Source organism: Heterostelium album (genome assembly GCF_000004825.1).
Source record: "Heterostelium album PN500 unplaced genomic scaffold PPL_contig20, whole genome shotgun sequence".
NCBI classification, from domain to species: Eukaryota; Evosea; class Eumycetozoa; order Acytosteliales; family Acytosteliaceae; genus Heterostelium; species Heterostelium album.
Genome location: NW_008805097.1, coordinates 117,350 through 136,743, shown reverse-complemented (window position 1 = coordinate 136,743; position 19,394 = coordinate 117,350). Strand labels below are relative to the sequence as shown.

Sequence of the window (19,394 nt, the reverse complement as noted above, 5' to 3'; positions counted from 1 at the left end):
ACAAATTCTAATTAATTAACATGTAATTCTAGCGCTTTATTTATATTTATATATATTAATAATAATAGTAATATTCTTTATATTTTAAATTCCAGATTGATCTAATTTATCTAAAATCTTTTGAAGGAAAGGATTTCCTCCCAACTGTGAAATTTGAGTGATGATTCTCTCTCGGGTGATATCCATTTGTTCTTTTGTATATTTGAGAGCACCCGATTTCTTTATATATTCCAATGCGTGTTGTTTTACTTCTATATTCTCTGTCTTTTGTTTCAAAATCAAGAGTAATCTATGATCCGATGGATTCGAGTGAATTGCTTTGATAATAGGGAATGAAAACTTTCCTTCTGTTATATCTTCACAAAAACTTTTATTAACTTGATACTAAGAATTAAAATGATTATTACTATTATTAGTTTAAAAGTTATATCTATAAATGAATACTTAGAATGCACAGATACATACATCAGCTGATACCAAATTGATATAATCATCTCTTATCTGATAATATAATCCTAAATCTTCTACCAACTTTGAGTAATCTGTTTTATTCTCACTAAAAGTCTGTAGTAAACGTAAACCTAATCTAAAAAGACCACCAGTTTCTATTAGAGATAAGTTATTAATGTTAATATTTGAATGAATGTTGGAATACTATTTGATTTGATAGATTATAACAAACATACTCTCACCAACCATTTCTTTATATTCGTCTTCTGTCGGACAAGAGTTGGTGTCACGCCATAGGATATCGTAACCTTGACCTCTGTGCAATCTGATCATCTCCTCGATAAAGATTGTAGTAGCAGCAGGCTTTCCTAGTTTATTACATTCATCCATCGCTAAGAAATACACTGTATTGGCACAGTTAATAGTTTGAGCATAGCCATAGATGTCATGTGCAACTGGCATACCTCTTCTAAGTTTAGAATTATCTTCGATATCATCGATTCTACAAAGAATAGTTATAAAAATAACAACTGCTGTAAGTAAGCAATTTAAAAATGATCATTCTTTCATTTATATAACTTACAATAAACTAGACATATGAAGTGCTTGAACGATATCAGCAACCTTTTTAACGTATTCACTGTCTACCTTTAACCAATGATTGAATGCTTCGATCAAGATGGTTCTGATACCCTTACCTGGTGTCTCTGAAATATATTTGTAAGGCTCTAACAAAGCAACATCTTTCTCTGACAATGGATATGAAAACTTTTTGTACATATTATTTATTTTATTATTATTATCTATTGAAATATATATATTTAATAGTTATTATATACAAAATTATAAATTGAAATGTATGATTTAACAAATGTATGATACAAAATTATTTAACCAAAGAAAATATAAATCTTTAGAATGTGAAAGTTAACTTTTATTAATAAAATGATCGGATTGTGATCCTATTCTCTAAAATAATGAGATAGAAAGAAATATAAAAAATAAATGATGAATGAGAAACTGAATCGCAAGAAAATATAAAAGTGTATTGTCATTGTCAACAAAACTGATCAGACCATTCAGTTTAAAAAATTCAGCCCCAAAATTTCATTGAATTTTTTTGGCTCACAGCTTCTCTTTTGTCATAATTCATTTATTTTTCTGCATTGAATTAAATTAACTAAACTTTAAAAAATGTTAGAGGAATTAACTTCAAGATACAATATTTGAATGGTACCATCTTTTTCTTTAAGTGTAATATTCATGAAAAGATTAAACTCTGATAATTCTTGACCCACTTTAGAAAAGTTTAATGGATCATTCAGGAAACATTTGTGCTCTTTATAATGATGTATTCTCTTTTGAAAAGGAACTAACAAATTTCAAATATCAAACTTATATCTTTTTCTATTATTACTTAAAATATTTAATATACACTATACACTGATGAAAAATAATAAAAAAAATTAGGTCGACTGACCTTGATTCGCAAATGAACCAAATAAATTAATTTATTATTAATTAAAGAAATGAAAGAAGCAAAGAGTTTAAGGAATAGAGAAAGACAAATAATTAGTTATTAGATATTTGCTTCATCTACCTCAGCCCGGCTTAATAAGATATAGAGGTGCCAAAAAAGGTGATTCAAGTCAATGTTAACTGCGACAGATCACCTTTTGTTTGATAGTGTATCTACCAACTTTTTGGAACAAATTTCGATTAGAATATCTTGGTCCTTCATTTGGTGATCACTATTGGCTACGCCTGTTAGCAGACCAGGCCGCTGTTTCCGTGGAAAACAGGTCTCATTTATATGGAGCAAAAGCGCAAAACTGCAAAGTTCTAATTCATGCTGAATTTCTCACATGGATGAAATACTCACCATACGGATATCTTTTATACTTACATAACCGTTGTATATGGATAAAACTCGTTGCTCAACATATATAATACATAAATAACTATACATAACTCAGCAACTTTAAACTTTAAGGTAGTTTTTGTAAATGTTATATAAACACTAGTGTTGATCATAAATACACGTGATATTTCAATATTTAATATAAATATGGACCTCATGTGCGTGTATAGGTGATGATAACTCTCGATTATTGAAGTAAACATATATAAATATGTTATAGACTTCTGATTTATGTGTGTTTCTTATTATATATCACCTTTTGGTTCCAATTTAATAATAAAATATTGTTTATCTTAATGTAATCTACAAATACATATATTCTTTATTTGAAATAAATAAAATTGTAATAAGTAAAATTGCGCTAAAGTCTCGAGTGGGTACCAATTAAAAAAAGTCGCTAGTGGTTTTTTAATTTTTAACAAATCTTAAAGGAATAGAGATAATAAATACTATATAAAAGGAAATGATTAATTTTTTTTATTCTTTTAACTTAATATGATTGGAGGGTTTTTTTTTTTAATATTTTTATTTTATTTAATATAGGTTATAGGCAGGTGCTACTTCGATATGTCTACAAAAAAATTTCACAAATTTATTTTATTAATTTAAATTAAAAAAATTTTATAATTAGAAATTTATTGTTATAAAAACATTGTAAAAAAATAATAATTAATTACTACAAAAAAAAACAATAAAAAAGAATAAAATGTTGTCATTACAAAAATTAATTAATAAAGTTCCAAAGAGTTGGAGTTTACCAATTTTCCCATCTTTAGATTGACTATTTCACTAGGATCATATGGATTCATTGGTACACCCGTAATTTTTGGACTTTCAAAATTTGTCAGAAGTATATGGCCAACTGTAGATCAAGAGGGAATCGTATTGGGAACTCAATTCTTTGTTTTCTCTGTCATTTTCTATGACATTATAGATACCAACGAACTAGAATTAGGAATTAAAGTTATCAGTAGAGTAATCAATATTTTTAAATTTGGAAAACTCCAAGAGGATGCCACACCACTCGAAAACATTGCTTTTGATTTCTTTCAGAATTTGAAAATTAGAGTTGGAGAACAACATCCATTAATGAATCTATTCACAAACGCTTTCATTGATTATTTTGACAACCTAATCCCTTGGCAAAATATGAAGGTATTTAAATTTTATTTTATAGTTTCAATTATCAAAATATTAATCTGTAAAATTTGTTTCGGTTTTTATTTTAGAAATTTAATGGTGATATGAGTATGAATTTATATATTACAATATGAGAAGACATAATTATGGAACATTCCCAACTTGTTTTTTAGGTGTAATATTCTTAATGAAAAGATTAAACTGTGATATAGTTCTTGATCCTCTTTGGAGAAGTTTAATGGAACAAGCAGGACACCTCGGTTCTCTATACAATGATGTGTTCTCCTATGAAAAAGAACTCAGAGAAAAAGATGTAAGAATGAATAGTTTCTATTTTATGAAAACTCAAAACAATTGGTCTGATCAAGAATGTCTTGATTTCAAGGAAAAAGAAATTGATAATTGTTTTGATCAATTGTTTATTTATGAAAAACTAATAATTCTAAAATTCATTCCAACTCTTCCAAAAAGAAGAAGATCAGGAAGAATTATATGATCTTGTTAATCAATTTCATACAATTGTAGCCTCTATAGTTAATATGTATATACAGAGGACAAATTATAAATCTCCAAATTCCATCTTTGCTGAACTTAGAAGCTAAAAAATATATAGGTGAATAATAAAGAATCCAGAAATAAGGAATTCAGAGAATCTTTTTTTAAAAACTTAAATATATTAATTCAAATTTTAATTATAAAAAAGAGGATTGTGTTTATCGTTGTTAATTCGTTACAAGTCTAGCAACAATCAACTTTACTATAAACTATATCAATAACAATATTAAATTATTTAAATTTTATAATTATCTATAATTTATTATTTATTTTTTAACTTCTGGTTTCTTTAACATTGAATCTGGAAGTCCTAAACCACAGTAAAAGACAGAGTAATTAATTGTCTTACCATCCAAAGGTGGAATTTCGAGTACCCATTGAATTTTTCTCTTGTGTGTTGGATGTGGTTGAGATTTTGGCTCAGAGTATGAAATTTCAAAGTATTCCCAACGGTAGAGGTTCTCCTCGATGATCACTCTAACTGGTTCCTCACGACCATTCATTACCTTGATTTCAAATGTCTCTACTAAATAGAGATTGTCAAGGTCAAAGTTGAATCCAGTTTGTGTACGTGTAGAGGAGACCTTTCCGAGTGGTTGCATTGGAATGCTGATGATATCCGATGGATTGTAGTGTTGCATATCGAAAACGTTGAGAATGTCTGAACCGAATTGATCTTTGTGTTTACGTTGAAGTTTCATCTCACCACCCGGAATCGAATATGGATGATTCCAAGTAAAGATAATCGATGAATCGACAATTCCAGTTTTGGCGTCGGTTCCGTGGTCCTTGTTGACTGAGGCGTATTTAGTGTATTTGGGTGTGTCGAATCTGATTGTATCTATACTCTTTACTGGAAGTTTCTTGGAGAGGAAACAAATCTGTTTGGATTCCAAATTCTTCAAGTTGGTCTTGTGGTCGATGGTGTAGCTGTAGGTACGCTTCTCTGGCTCGACTGGCTTGGTAGCGCCACCACCCAACAAACCTGAGATTGGCAACTTTCCAAGCTTGAAACCACCAACGCTTGGTAATGGAACTGGTAAGCTGGAAGCTGGCTCCTCTTTCTTTTCTTCTTTCTTCTTGTCCTCTGGCTCACGAATTAAAATTACATTGGAATTCAAATAGTCCTTTCCAGACTTGTTCTTGATGGTGAACCATCCTCTGAGTTCGAGTTCCTTTTCACGTGGATCGAGTACACCGACGTAGTTGGCATGCCACTTGAATAGATCCTTGGCATTGTATGACAAACGGATGAGTTGTTGTTTCTCTGCCGATTTTACCATCCATTCCAAAGAGGATTCTCTAAAGATTGGCTCCAATTCGGTCTTTAGTAAGTTGAATGAGATAACTTCACCACTCGATAGGAAATGTACAGTGTTGGTTTCTTTGTTTTGGAGAGCATAGGTCTTTTCTTTCGGATTATAGATAACGACACCCTTCATCTTGATTGGCTCATCGAAATGATCGTCACGTGGGATGCTCACTTCGATTTCTTTACCAATGAGTTTGTCCAACATTCTCTCTGGTGTCTTGGCATCGTTGTGATAGGTTTGTTCAAGAACAAAAGACTCTGGATCGGTAATCGATTGATAATGGACAGTTCTTTCATCGAGTGATTTTGGAAGATCGTGAATCCACACCATTCCATTGTCGTCCAAGTTGATGGTACGTGTCTCCTCAATGAAAACCTGACCTGAACTATGAATATTAAGACGAATATCTCCTTCGGCAGCTGGTTTCTCCAAAACTTCCCAACTGGATGGAGCGTCGAAACGTGAGGATTTGCATTGCGAGGGTTCTTGAGTGTGTTGGAGGTATGGACGAATGGCATTTGGATCGATCTTGACTGGAACGACTGGTGGAATAATCAATTTCTTGGCAGCGTCCATACATCTTTGTTTGTCGACCAACGATTGTGCAACTAGATAGTAGACACGTGCACTTGTTTTCATTGAAATCTTAAAGGCATACTGTTTTCCTTCCATATCCTCACAACCGAGAGCACCACGCAACTCGATGATCTTGATTGGCGAAACATCAGTGTTACTCTTGAAGTAAGCCATTCTTCCCTCTTCGTAGATTCTAAAGTAACGCTTCTTCCAAACTTTACTACCAAAGAAACCTTCCTCACCTTTCTTCTGAAGGAATCCTTCGAATATAACCTTCGATTGGAGAGGTGGACCCGAGTAGGAGATCATCGATGGCGTCGATTCACTGTCAGAGTCAGAGTCATCGTCATTCTTCTTTCCGATCGATATCTTTGATTTGGTTTGTGGAGGTGGAGGTGATGAAGTTGTCGGTGTAGTGTTGGAACTCGAAGAATTCGATGTATTCGAAGTATTTATCGGTCCACCTGCAGCTACCTCTCTACTCTTTACAAATGCTCTTTTTGCATGTCCTCTCTTGACACCAACTGCTACCAATTCATCCTCTGTCAATTCTGAAATTAAATCTGGATCATCATATCCTAAAATTGATTATAATAATAATAATAATTAATATTAATAATTGTTAATTTATAATAATATAAATTACATACCATTTTCAGTTAATAAATCTTTATAGGATTCTAATCCAATAATTTTTAAATATTGTTCTAAAGTACTCATAATTTTTTATACAAACAAATAAAATAAATAAATAAACAAATAATTTAACAAATAAATAAAATGGCTTTGTTTTGGAAATAATAAAGTTAAAAATAAATTATTTTCGAAACCAAATATATATATTATATAATTATAAAAAAAGAATATTTCCCGATTTTCTATAGTAAACAAAACCAACTTAAAAAAAAAGGAAGAAATAAATAAAAAGATTTCTAGATATTAATTTATGATTAGTCTAAATTGGAACTCTTGCAAAAAAAAAATCATTTATAGAATATTTTAAGAAGAAAGTTATGAAAAATTAAGCTAAACCATGAAAAAAAAAATATCTGGTGTCGCAATTTTTATGGTAAGAAAAAAATGAAAAGGTGCAAATTTTGATGATTTTGATTAAACTTTTTGCATAAATCACTCCCTATTCTATTCACCAAAATATAAACATAAAGTTTATTTTCAATTTCTTTAGCATCACGCTATACACCTTATATGGACTATTAAAAATAAACCACATCCCATCTTTTTTTTTTTTGATTCTAGTATTGCTTTTACAAACAAACAAAAAAACAACAACAGTTATTTTTAATTCGTTCATTTAAAGAACTTACTTTCAATTTTATATTGTAGACGTTTTAGAAAACCATTGCTTTTGGAATTTGGGTTGGCTGATGACAAAGATGCTGATGTGTTGTGATCGTTTTGTTGTGTTGGTTTTTGTGATAGATAGTAATCGATTATCGATATGTATTTCGATGATCCAAGTACCAATTGTTCGATGGCATCATCGTTAAGATTGATTCCAAGATGACGGTTTGCATACAACAGCTTGAACGTCTCCAACATTCCGAATTTTACTGATTCATGAAGTGCATTATATGTGAACTTAGATTGGTGATTCTCAATCGTGTATTTAATCACAAGGTAATCGGAGTAGCGTCTCACTTGGTTGTTTGAAAAGGTCGACGCAGAAACAGCACCGCCAGCAATTGCTTTTCGTTCAACGATTTTATATTGTTCAAAGAGATACCGCACGATATCCAAGTGTCCTTTTTTCGCTGCTTCCTCAATCGATCCATTTATGAAATATAGATGTTCGTTTGGCGAGATTGGCAGATGTCTACTTTCCATCTGTTGATGTATATTCTCCAGGAGGTAAGTCACCAGGTCAAGACGGCCGTGTAGCGCAGCAATGTTGAGTGCACCGAATTTATTGCAATCGGTACAATTCTCTGCGAGGAATTTCACTACTTTGACATGTCCATTGGCAGTGGCAGTTCCAAGTGTCGACCTCAAACAACCTTCGGTCCGGCAGCTATGAAGAAATTCAACAATCGCCAAGTGTCCATTGGTTGCAGCGGCATCAAGAGCACGAGTTGTACAACCTTCAGTTCTATGATTGTGTAGATATTTAACAATTTCTAAATGGCCGTTTGCCGCACTCAAATCCATTGATTTAACGGTGCAACCTTGCATTTGAATCGATGTGAAATACTCTAAGATCTCTAGATATCCATGTGCGCATGCAGTGTCGATTGCGCCATTCGGTCGGAATCCAAGTGAGTGAAGACTCTTGATCAGCTCCAAATCGCCTGTTACCGTAACCATTTCCAAATCGTAGTCGTTTATCGATTTGAACATCTGATTCTGCAGAATATAGTGGATGATTTCACTGTGACCATTTAGACAAGCGTTACGAAAAGCAACACTACTGTATCCCTCGGTTCTATTGCGATGTAGGAATTTGAATATTTCAGTGTGACCACCGGCAGCCACTTGATTCATTGCTCGAATCGAACATGGTTCCGTCCTATTTTTATGGAGATATTTAACGATATCAATATGGCCGTTCGATGCCGCCCAATCCAGTGCTTTCTCAGTGGATCCTTCCGTTCTATTTTCATGTAGAAACTGGACGATCTCTAGGTACCCTTTCGATGCAGCCATATCCAAAGCAAGCTTACTGCAACCTTCAGTTCGATTTTGATGGAGCCAACGAACGACGTGCAAGTGCCCATTACTCGCGGCAACATCCATTGCTTCCTCAGTGCAATCATCGAACCTATAGCGATGAAGAAACTCCAATATATCGAGCCGATTATACTTTGCGGCCATGTTGATCGAAAGAGATGTGAATCCAAGCGATAGATCGTTGTCATGCAAGTATTTAACGATGTGAAAGTGTCCTTGTGCTATAGCGTTTTGCGTTGTCAGTATGATGACACTGTCATAGAGGATATCACGATGACACTCGTTTACCAATTGAATAAACTCAAGCTTTCCGATTGCACCTGCAACCACGAGTGATCTTGCAAACTCTTCGATTGGTCTACGATAAAGTACACGATCACTCAATACTCTAGCCAATACCGTTTTAAACTCTTCAAAGTATCCGTAGCGAATCAGCTGACACGGTCGTTCAATCAACTCCAACCAACTGTAAATCTCCACGGAATCTTTAGCTACTCTCAGAGTATCACCTATCCATTTTATTTGGTCAAATAACTTATTTTTTAAAATAGAATTTCTAAATATTTTAAAGAATAAATTATTATTTTGATTTTGATTCTGATTCTGATTATTATTATTATTATTATTACTATTATTACTATTATTACTCTGTTGAAGTTGATCACAATTCATAATTTAAACAACTATTTTTTTTGTTTTTGAAAATAAAGATTAAGAAATAAAAATAATGTTATTTTACAAATAATGATCATAGTTTTTTTTTAAACAATCAAAATTAGAAATAAAAGGGGGTATGAAAAGGTTCAATTTATCCAAAAAAATGGGAAAAACACCGATCGACGAAATGGTCTAAAAAGAAAACTAATAATATTACACACTTATAAGGTCCTAACGATTATATTCATTTTAAAGTTAATGTTGGCCAATAGATATAAATTTTATTGAAAAATGGCTAAAGGGTGTGAATATATTTTATTTTAAGAAACCATTCGAATTAAAGAGAAAGAATGATGGTTAGTTAGTTTAAATAGACATTTTTATTTATATGTTATATAAGAAAATAAAGAAATATACTAAAGATTGTAAGAATTCTATGTCAATGTTCAATGAAAAAAGTATCAAACAACATGATGAAAAAAGGTATATAAAACATTAACAAGATGATCAATCTGGTACCAAATGCCAATAAACCAACTATAAAAATCAACATTCTCTCATAGATCGTTAGTGGAGGGAGTTCTTTGTGATCAAATCAACTACCAACAGTTTAAAGATCAAGTAGAACTTTCCATTACAAATCAAACATATTATTAGTTGTTGAAAAGGATTCGTTTAATCAATTATTGATTGGTTTGAGTTTAAATGGGATTTTTTTTTATTTGGTAAAAAAAAAAAAAAAAGCAAAACTAAAAGGTTTGCATTGTTTTTGTTTTTGTTTGTTCTCCTGAGTTTAGTTTATTGGTTGTATTGCTCCCAATTCTCAACTGGCTCATTTAATAATATGGTTTCCTCTGAAATGTAATCATTGTTATTGTCATTGTAGTTGTTACTGTTGAAGTTGTTGAAGTTATTATTGTTGGAGTTATTGGTGGTTGTTGTTGTAGTGGTAGTAGTTGTGGTAGTAGATGTTGATTTCTTTGATGAATTGTTAAGGTTGTTGTTATTGTTATTGTTATTGTTGTTTGGTGGTGAATCTAAATAAGAGAATCTGTTGACTGCAAAGAAATCACCTTGGAAAGCGGGTGGTTCGTATTTCTTGGCGGCGGCAGCAGCGGCCGACGTAACCTCGATCAACTTGGCATCGTCACTGTAGGGAATCACAGAGAACATGGTTGTCTTGATGTCGGCGGCATTGTCATAGTTGTGTTGGTCACCAAAGATCACCAGGAGATTGGCATCGTCGATCCAGAGCAGACTATACTTGCCCTCGAACTCCTTGAGGAACTGAGTGATGTGCTCGGAACGAATCGTTGGATTCAAGTTGTTAAAGTAGAGAGTACGCGACTCAAACTCCTCGGCGACGACACTGTTCAACGAGATCGAAGCATAGCTCTGGCTGCTCTTGGAGACCGATGTCAAATTGCTGAAATTCAACGACTCTGTCAAGAGTGGCGATGGCACTGCAGTCAACTTTTGAATCTTGTACAACTCAATCAAATTGAATCCACGTTTCTCTCTCACTCTAATGTGATAGTACTTTGCCATTTGTATAATTAAATTCGAATGAACCAAATTTGTGAATGATACAGTCAATTTCCTGGAAACAGTTTTAAAAATGAATAACAAAGTTAACAAAGATAATTAAATATAATCAGAGTAATAATAGACTACTTACAATATACTTGAATTGATAAAATCATCAAAGATTGATTCAATCTTTTTAACACACTTTGGCGATGCTCTGCAAAAGAGATTCAAAGTTTCAATTTGATTGAGTGATGGCTGTTCAGTTTCTTCATTTTCAACATAGTCACTCTTGAGTGACAAGAAGATCTTGTCTCTCTTTTCTCTTTCACATTGTTCATCACATTCCAACTCTCTAACATTACCCTCTGATCCAACTGGAACACATATTGTTTCAACACTTCTTCTTTCACATGGACAATAGATTTTAGTCTGAAAAAGAAAAAAAAGTAGGAAAGTGGAAATATTATTAATATTACGAGTTACTTTAAAATGAAAAGTTAGTTAGTTTACCTTTTGTTTACAGATTTGTGGTGGACATGGATCACCTGGATGACATGATGCTTGACATGTATGCTCGCAAGTGGCGAGTGGAGCGTTACATGGATAGCCACAGGAGATTCCTTTCATGATATCATCGAGTGTGCTTTCAGAGGTGATTGCTGGTGATACATTGGTTGGGGTGGCAGGCTTCAAGCATGGTCCGTGGTGACAGGTTCTTGGACACTTGTGAGTGAGACATGGCAGATTCTTTCCACAGACTTTTCCACAGGAAACTTCGATGGTTGCACACTTGATGTTCTTTCTCACTTCGTGACCGCTGCCACACATCTTCTCGACGAGCACAGGACACGGAGGACATGGACCCTGGTGGCAGGTGTGTTGAGCGATGATCTCATTGGTGTGTCCACACTCTCTGGGAACGATGCATGGGTGTGGACAAGCCGGAAGTCTGGTTCCACACGGGATGGGTGGCAACAGAATGGTCTTGCCACAACGACATGTCATATCGTCATAGTTGTTGAGTGGGCATGGATAGCATTTGCCTTGGTGACACAGCGATTCACAACGATGCACTCCACATTTCAATGCACGTCCACAAACGATCTTGCAGACATGGTTGCCAGTGGCATCGTTGGTGGCTGTGGCCGGACAGCACTTGACACCGCACTCGTGTTTCTTGCAGTTTCTCAGAACACGACACACATTTCCACAGGTGAAAGCGCTCGAGTTCATAGAGAGATTGGCATGAACCACGCCACATTGACGATTCTCAATGGATTTGCCACAACGACAGCTCGATTTGACTTTGACCTTGCACGGAGGACACGCGCCAGCATGACACTTCTCTTGGCAGTGGTGCTGTCCACAAGCCAACAGACGAGAGCACACCTTTCCACAAGTAGGAATTGGCTCAAGACAAGATTGTCTTGCAGGGATGGGCAAGTCAGCAAGAACTGACTGTGCACAGCAACAGCGGTTGACTTTGGCGGGAACAAGCTCACACGGATTGCACGGACCAGTGTGGCAAGTTCGCTGGCATCGGTGATTTCCACAGTCCAAAAGTCGTTCACACTTGGTGGCGCACGAATACATTCGGATGTCGTCTTCGTCGCCAGTCTGACTCCAAGTGTCGGCAACACCCGATCCGCACTCTCTCGGCTCGATGCTCTTGCCGCAGTAGCACTTTTGCGTCTCTTTCACTTGGCATGGCTGACAGGCACCGGCATGGCAACGATCCTCACAGGCATGATTGCCACAGGACAACTGCTTCTGACAGGTATTCTGACAGGTTCTTCCCTTGTCGACTTCACCACACAACAGCCGGTAAGAGGTGGCGCCGCAGTAGCACTGCTTGATGTCGCCGAGCGCGGCGCAGTTCAAACAGGGACCGGGATGACAGAGGATGTTGCAGGTGTGCGGACAATTCGACTTGGCACGCAGCTTGCCACAGATCTCACCGCAGCTGTGTGGCAGGAAGTAAGGATTGTACTGGGGATCCTTCACCTTGCCGCAGAAGCAGGTGTTGGGTGGTTCGCCAGTAGCTTCAATCACGTGACGACAGCCCGGACACTTCCACTTGCCGTCGGCGGTGGTCGACTTGCTCTTCCACTCCTTGATGCACTTCAAATGAAACATAGTGAAACACGACGTACAATTCCAAACGGCCACCGATTTTTTGACGGTCTCATAACACACCATACAATCGTAACTATGACTCTGAATCTTGTTAATGATTTGTATGGAGAGTGGAGTGTAATCTACAGTTTTCGATTCATCTTTATCATCGAATATATATTTTGGTTTAGTATTATTATTATTATTGTTGTTATTGTTTGGTTTATCATTATTCTCATTGTTATTATTATTTCTTCTATTATTATTATTATTATTGTTATTTCTCTTATCTTCAATCTTTTCTCTTGCTTTTACAAATTTATCTTTCATACTATTATTATTCTGTTGTTCATTTTCATTATTGGTTGTTGTTGTTGGTTTGTTTGAATTAGAATCAGATGTTTGTTTTCTTTTATCTTTTGGTTTGTTATCGCGTGGTTGTCTATTATTATTTTCTTTACTAACACTATTATTATCTTTGTTATTATTATTATTATTATTATTATTATTATTATTATTATCTTTATTATTATTTCTTCTATTATTATCTCTTGGTTCTCTAGGTTCTCTAGGTTCTCTTGGTTGTCTTTGTGGCTTTTGTTGTTGTTGTTGCTGAGATTGTTGTAAAGATGATGGTGATTGTTGTTGTTTTGGCATATATGGTGGAGAATTTGGATTCAATTTACTCATAAGTTGCTCTTGTTGCCATGTCATACCGCCGAATCCATGTGAAGATGTCGATTGTTGTGATGTTGATGGTGATGAAGTTGATTGTTGTTGAGTATTATCGTTTATATTTAAGTTTTTCGATTCACTTGGAATATTTTGGAATACAAAGACCTCGTTTGTAGTTGGATCGTACTCGGTGTGTTGTTGATCACCACCAGAATGATGATTATCTGATAATGGAGTGGCGACACCTCTATGACCTCTATAATTATTATTTCTACGTCTGTTATTATTACTATTGTTGTTGTAACTATTTGTTGTAGTTGTTGTTGTAGTAGTAGTAGAAGTAGGCGAAGAAGCTGTAGAGGGTGAAGAAGTTGAAGCTATAGAAGCTGTAGTTGTAGAAGTTGGCAAAGCAGCAACTACACTAGTCATGTTGTTGTTGTTGTTTGTTTTGTTTCTGTTATTATTACCTTTTCTATCTATTGTTATTGTTATTCTCTTTTTAGTAGAGGCAGTAGATGATTGAGGTAAGTTTGATGTTGAATTTGAGTTGTTGCTAACTGTTGATGTATTATTATTATTATTAGTACTATCAGTAGTTATAGTTGTTGATGTTGCTGAAGTATTAGTATTACTATTACTATTACTGTTACTGTTGCTGTTGCTATTCAGTGGAGGAATGGTTGTTGAAGGTTGAAATGATTCCATCTTTCAAAAATCAACCTATGTTGTTTTTATAATGCGATTCTCAAAGATTTCTCTGCTATTTGGCTTTTAAAAATGTTTGTTAAATAAACGTGATTGTTATAATATTAATGTTTTTTAATTATTCTTCACAAATTCCTAATAATATGATTTTGTGTTTTTTTGTTTTTTTTTTTTTTTGAATAAACAATCAACTTATTAAAATTAATAAAAGAAAAAGAAATTCGAAAAAAAAAAAAAAAAACATAATTTTTTCAATATTTAATTAAATTACATGTCGTCAGTTGATTTTCTTTAAAGAAAAAAATGAGATTTTAATACCAAAAATAATTGTGGCATTGTAAAATCAATTGGTCGAGAGAAAGTCACCTCAACTTTACTTTTTGAAAAATAAAATAAAATAAAATATATTTTTTTATTTCTTTTTTGTTTTATTTTCTTTCATCATAAAAATATTTTTTACTCCAGATAGTTTTGGATACTTTGTTTAGTGGTATCTAAAACTATAATTGTTTATAGAATCCATGAAAAATAACAGTTATTAATTAAAGTGAAATTAATCCTATTAATAGCTAAAATAGTTTTATTGTTTTTCTTCTTAGAATCATATACTGACAATGTTAGTGGCGAATACAATAGATGTACGAATTTTTATTTTGGATTTTAATATACAATTCAATTCGTGGATTCTATTTTATTTAATTGGAATATATTCATTGCCATCATATATTTTTAAATTGTGGTTGACAACTAAAGAATGACATAATTATATATAGATATAATGTGTATACGTGTTTGTTCTATTTTTGCAATCAATTTAATGCCATTGTAAGATAAATGGTAAACAATGACATTGCCTATTTTTAGAATTTGTTATTTTTCATTGACATTCGATAAATTGATATTTTAAAAATGTTGGCTTTATACTCATAATAAAATTTTATCATTCGTTATAGAAATGAAGATATCATTGCTCCACAATCCATATTGATTTTATCCAAAACAATAAAAAACATTCGCTTGTCTATTGATTTACCTAAAATAGAAAACAATCAATTAATAATATTATATATATATATTGAAATTTCTAATTTGTGTAAAAATTCCATTAAGTATGGACATTAAATATATATAGACAAGACTAACATAGTATATGTTAATAGTGGTGGTTATTATAGAGTAATTAAATAATGTGTGTTTGTGTGTGTCTGTAGATGTGCTCATTTGTTTGATCGATCTCACTAAAGATGATCATCCATTTCACTCATTTACTCTTACGTGGGTTATAACAAACAAACCAACACAAAAGATGAGATGAACTTGAATTGTTGAAGGGGAATTTGTCATATTAACCAATAAACACAACACACACTACTACGCAGAAGTAACGAATGATCAATTTTCTTTTTGGGTTGAGTTGGAGATACTGATTACTGTTTCCAATTTTGTGTGTGACTATTGTAATTGGCAATAAATAAGCATAATTAATTTTTTATTCAAAAATAATATCAAATCATGTTACCCACAATCAAAAAAAACAAAATAGTGTTTATTTTTTTTTTGGTGTGTGTTATTTATTTGTGTTCCAACAATGAGATATATATTGTTTTAATTTTGGTTACAAACACTCTTTTTTTTTTTTTTGTGGTATTTGTTGAGTGGATTGATTAATTGGATTTTCCAAAATAATAAAAATAAAATAAAAGAATTGAAAACACATAAAAAGATAAAATATGTGGCTGCTATTATCACATATGTGTTAATTTAGGTGTTGATTTAATCTGCTTTGTCCAAATGTTAAAGAAACACCCACAAAAAAGAATCCCCCATTTTCTTACATTTATTTCCTTTTCTTTTTTTTTTGTTTGATTGTTGTTGAGCTTAACAACAATAATGATGTTTTTTTTTCTTTGTTTGTTGGTAGTAGTAGCGTAGCTGATAATATAATTGCATGGCATTTCATTTCATCTATGGTTTTTTTTTGTCAATAAGAAAAGCAACAATAGTGCAAAGCAAATAAGCAAATAATAATTAATCAATCAATCAATCAAATATAAATTCAAATCAACTACTAAACAAACCCAATTAAAATTCACATCTAGATAACAACTTTTTTTCCTAATGTTTTTAATTTAAAAGTTTAATTTAGTGTACATATTTATTTTTTTTCAATTAATCAATCAATCATTTTATCCCACCTACTTTTTATTATTTATTTATCCTTTTTTAATATTAAGCTTTAAAAATAATTATTTATTCCTTTAACTTTTTATTCTGTGTTGTCTTGTTTGAAATTTAAATTAAATTGTTTTTTTTTTTTAATTAATTAGATTTTTATTTTATTTTATTAAAAAGTCATCAAACTATCTATTTTGCGCAATCATAGACAAGACAACATATCTAACAAAAACAACAACAAAAAAACAGTATTTGACAAAAAAGGTCTCAAAACTTTTTTTTTCAAAATTTTATGATTGAAAGCTCATCTTGGTAGGGATCTCAGATCGCGAGAAACAATTTTAAAAAATTAATTATCAAAAAAAAAAAATCCGATTTAGTTTTGATGATTTTAATGTGCATTCATTCTCAAAGTACCCAATATTCATCTTATCACATCGAGTTAAAAATTTGAAACAAATCTATCTACCTTTTTGTTATATTTGTCTATATCATTAATTTATTAAATCAAAATCAAATCTATTTAGTAAAAAGTACAAACAATCAATCAAACAAATCTCAACTACAACAATTATAGCCAATTCAAAGTTATAACTTAATATAACTAGTTTTTTTTCAATATTCTTCTATCACTTTTTTATTATTAGTTTGGTTTATTATTAAATTGATACACTTTTCAAATTTCATTTTTCAAAATATATTATTTTTTTTTTATTGTCTGTCTATTCATATTGTTTTAAAAAAAATTGTTATTTTTTAATAGTTTTTTAATAATTAATTATCTGTAATAACTTAATAATAAATGGCTGATTTACAATGGGATATTCCTTTACCACCTCCACCCGTTTGGAACAATTCGGATGCACCTCCAATACCAACTGTTTGGAATTCAATATCCAGTGAATTGATTCCATTGACTCCACCTCTCACTCATGATATGTTATCGGATGGCGAAGATGAAGAAGAAGCTGCGATAGTGATTCAAAAAGTATGGCGTGGATTTCTAGGAAGAAGATACGCAAAGTCAAGATCCAAATCAATCATTATCATTCAGAAATATTACAGAGGATACAGAGCAAGAAAACTATATAAGATTCTTTTGGAACAAACCAGATGGATGAGAGATATTCCACCACCTTCAGCACCAAAACCACAAATTGTAAATTATCATTTAAATTTGATATCAATTTATTTTTTAATAATAATAATTTCTTATTTTCTTTTTGATTATTAATTAGATTACAAGAGCAAAAGGTATTGGAGGTAGAAAGAGACCAACAAGAGGAGTAAAAGTTCAAACAAAAGAAGTAATTGAAACAACTCCAATTTCCAATGATGAAAATGGTGAGAATGGCGAGAATGGTGAGAATGGTGATCAGACAGCAACTCCTCAACAACCAAAACTGGTTAATAATGGAATGGGAATGATGATTCCAAAGTTTGATCCATCAGCTATCGCATTGAAATCCAGAGGTCCTGGAATGTTGACAAAGGATCGTCCAGTCAGTGTTTCAAATCCAGAGATGTTGTTCAGGCTCAAGAAAACAACACAGACCAACAGCTCTACAGATGAAGCGGCAGCATCCGCTCCTTCTAACACCGCGGAAATCAATTTCCTCAGTGGACTGAGAAAAGTTGCTGCTGCACCCAAAGAACAAACCAACAATGTATCAAATCAACAACCACCACTATCGTTCTCACCAATGCATTTGAGAAAGACAAACAACCAAATCTCTCATTCCACCGGAGATCTACCTAAGCGAATGAGTTTAGATTTTTCAAGTTTACCACTTCCACCTCCACCTTCGCCAGGACAGTTTCCACCACCTCCAGCTGCTGCTGCTGCTATCTCTTCATTCCCTCCACTTCCACCTTTTACACCAACACAACTTCCACCACCGCCCTCGCCAGGTCAACTTCCACCACTTCCAAACAATGCTCCATTAAGCAAACCATCGATTCCGCCAAGACTACCAAACAACAGAAACTCATTGGATTTACCTCCACCTCCAACAACTTTTACTCAATCGAAACCACCACCATCCATTCCAAATAGAAATAGTGTCAAATTAGATTTTCCACCACCACAACAACAACAGAATCCAACTTTTATACAGAGTCAAATACCAAAGAAACAAACAAGCAATGGATTTACAACAGGTTCACATCGTGCTTCACTACAGCAAGCTCTCAGTCCAGATGTTCTGAATCTTCCACCTCCACCTACAAATGTTTCACCTTTGAAACCTCAACAATTGAAACCAGGTTGGAAGGAATACACTACAACCGAGGGAAAGAAATACTATCATCACCAACTCACCAATATCACCACATGGAATCCAGATGATGCAATGACTCCATTCCCATTACCAACTTATACCAGCGCACCTTTATTACCAATACCACAGAATCAACCACAACAAACACAAGCACCAATATCAGTATCATTATCAGTATCTTCAGCAGCAATACCACCACCCATTCCAACACCTATCAATGAACAATGGTTTGAACACATCACAGCCGACGGAAAGAGATACTATCATGAGAAGATTTCAAACATTACAACTTGGTCCAAACCAGCAAATGTTAGCATTCAAACAATTGATGAAAAACAACAAAACAACCAACAGCATCATCAACAACAACAACAACAACAACACTCACCAGGCAAATCATCAACACAATCAAATCATCACTCCAAAGACAGCCATGTACAATCAATGTCAAAAGATGAAAAGAAACAAGTTGGTGGAATTCTTGGAAAATTCCTAAAGAAGAGACCATCGAAACAAGAATTGGAAGCAAAGAATATTTTACAATCAGAGAAAGCATCATCCAAAAGAAAATAATAATATTCCCAGATTTTTTAATTAATTAATAATAATAATACATGT

General features: G+C 33.1%; 9 protein-coding genes across 9 annotated transcripts; 4 read left to right on the top strand and 5 right to left on the bottom strand.

Annotated features, from left to right (window-relative positions):
* Positions 1–84: 84 nt before the first annotated feature.
* On the bottom strand, positions 85–1,230 carry ggps1 (FPP/GGPP synthase family protein; the record flags this gene model as incomplete). Its single annotated transcript, XM_020581762.1, has 4 exons — positions 85–384; positions 466–605; positions 687–952; positions 1,034–1,230. The coding sequence occupies 4 exons, from the start codon at positions 1,228–1,230 to the stop codon at positions 85–87; spliced, it is 903 nt and encodes a 300-aa protein (XP_020427632.1).
* A 75-nt stretch (positions 1,231–1,305) lies between these two features.
* On the top strand, positions 1,306–3,569 carry PPL_11001 (uncharacterized protein; the record flags this gene model as incomplete). The annotated part of the gene is made up of 4 exons (XM_020581761.1): positions 1,306–1,323; positions 3,003–3,025; positions 3,109–3,526; positions 3,549–3,569. The coding sequence occupies 4 exons, from the start codon at positions 1,306–1,308 to the stop codon at positions 3,567–3,569; spliced, it is 480 nt and encodes a 159-aa protein (XP_020427631.1).
* A 72-nt stretch (positions 3,570–3,641) lies between these two features.
* PPL_11000 (terpene synthase family protein) lies at positions 3,642–4,007 on the top strand (the record flags this gene model as incomplete). The annotated part of the gene is made up of 1 exon (XM_020581760.1): positions 3,642–4,007. The coding sequence occupies one exon, from the start codon at positions 3,642–3,644 to the stop codon at positions 4,005–4,007; it is 366 nt and encodes a 121-aa protein (XP_020427630.1).
* A 325-nt stretch (positions 4,008–4,332) lies between these two features.
* On the bottom strand, positions 4,333–6,675 carry PPL_10999 (uncharacterized protein; the record flags this gene model as incomplete). The annotated part of the gene is made up of 2 exons (XM_020581759.1): positions 4,333–6,533; positions 6,606–6,675. The coding sequence occupies 2 exons, from the start codon at positions 6,673–6,675 to the stop codon at positions 4,333–4,335; spliced, it is 2,271 nt and encodes a 756-aa protein (XP_020427629.1).
* A 219-nt stretch (positions 6,676–6,894) lies between these two features.
* Positions 6,895–9,312, bottom strand: PPL_10998 (uncharacterized protein; the record flags this gene model as incomplete). Its single annotated transcript, XM_020581758.1, has 2 exons — positions 6,895–6,923; positions 7,281–9,312. 2 exons carry the CDS (start codon positions 9,310–9,312, stop codon positions 6,895–6,897), a joined length of 2,061 nt encoding a protein of 686 aa, XP_020427628.1.
* Positions 9,313–10,095: 783 nt separating this feature from the next.
* PPL_10997 (NF-X1-type zinc finger-containing protein) lies at positions 10,096–11,655 on the bottom strand (the record flags this gene model as incomplete). The annotated part of the gene is made up of 3 exons (XM_020581757.1): positions 10,096–10,897; positions 10,976–11,256; positions 11,338–11,655. The coding sequence occupies 3 exons, from the start codon at positions 11,653–11,655 to the stop codon at positions 10,096–10,098; spliced, it is 1,401 nt and encodes a 466-aa protein (XP_020427627.1).
* A 285-nt stretch (positions 11,656–11,940) lies between these two features.
* Positions 11,941–12,285, top strand: PPL_10996 (uncharacterized protein; the record flags this gene model as incomplete). The annotated part of the gene is made up of 1 exon (XM_020581756.1): positions 11,941–12,285. The coding sequence occupies one exon, from the start codon at positions 11,941–11,943 to the stop codon at positions 12,283–12,285; it is 345 nt and encodes a 114-aa protein (XP_020427626.1).
* Positions 12,286–12,871: 586 nt separating this feature from the next.
* PPL_10995 (uncharacterized protein) lies at positions 12,872–14,322 on the bottom strand (the record flags this gene model as incomplete). Its single annotated transcript, XM_020581755.1, has 2 exons — positions 12,872–12,948; positions 12,981–14,322. 2 exons carry the CDS (start codon positions 14,320–14,322, stop codon positions 12,872–12,874), a joined length of 1,419 nt encoding a protein of 472 aa, XP_020427625.1.
* Positions 14,323–17,299: 2,977 nt separating this feature from the next.
* Positions 17,300–19,349, top strand: PPL_10994 (uncharacterized protein; the record flags this gene model as incomplete). Its single annotated transcript, XM_020581754.1, has 3 exons — positions 17,300–17,485; positions 17,552–17,656; positions 17,736–19,349. 3 exons carry the CDS (start codon positions 17,300–17,302, stop codon positions 19,347–19,349), a joined length of 1,905 nt encoding a protein of 634 aa, XP_020427624.1.
* Positions 19,350–19,394: the final 45 nt, after the last annotated feature.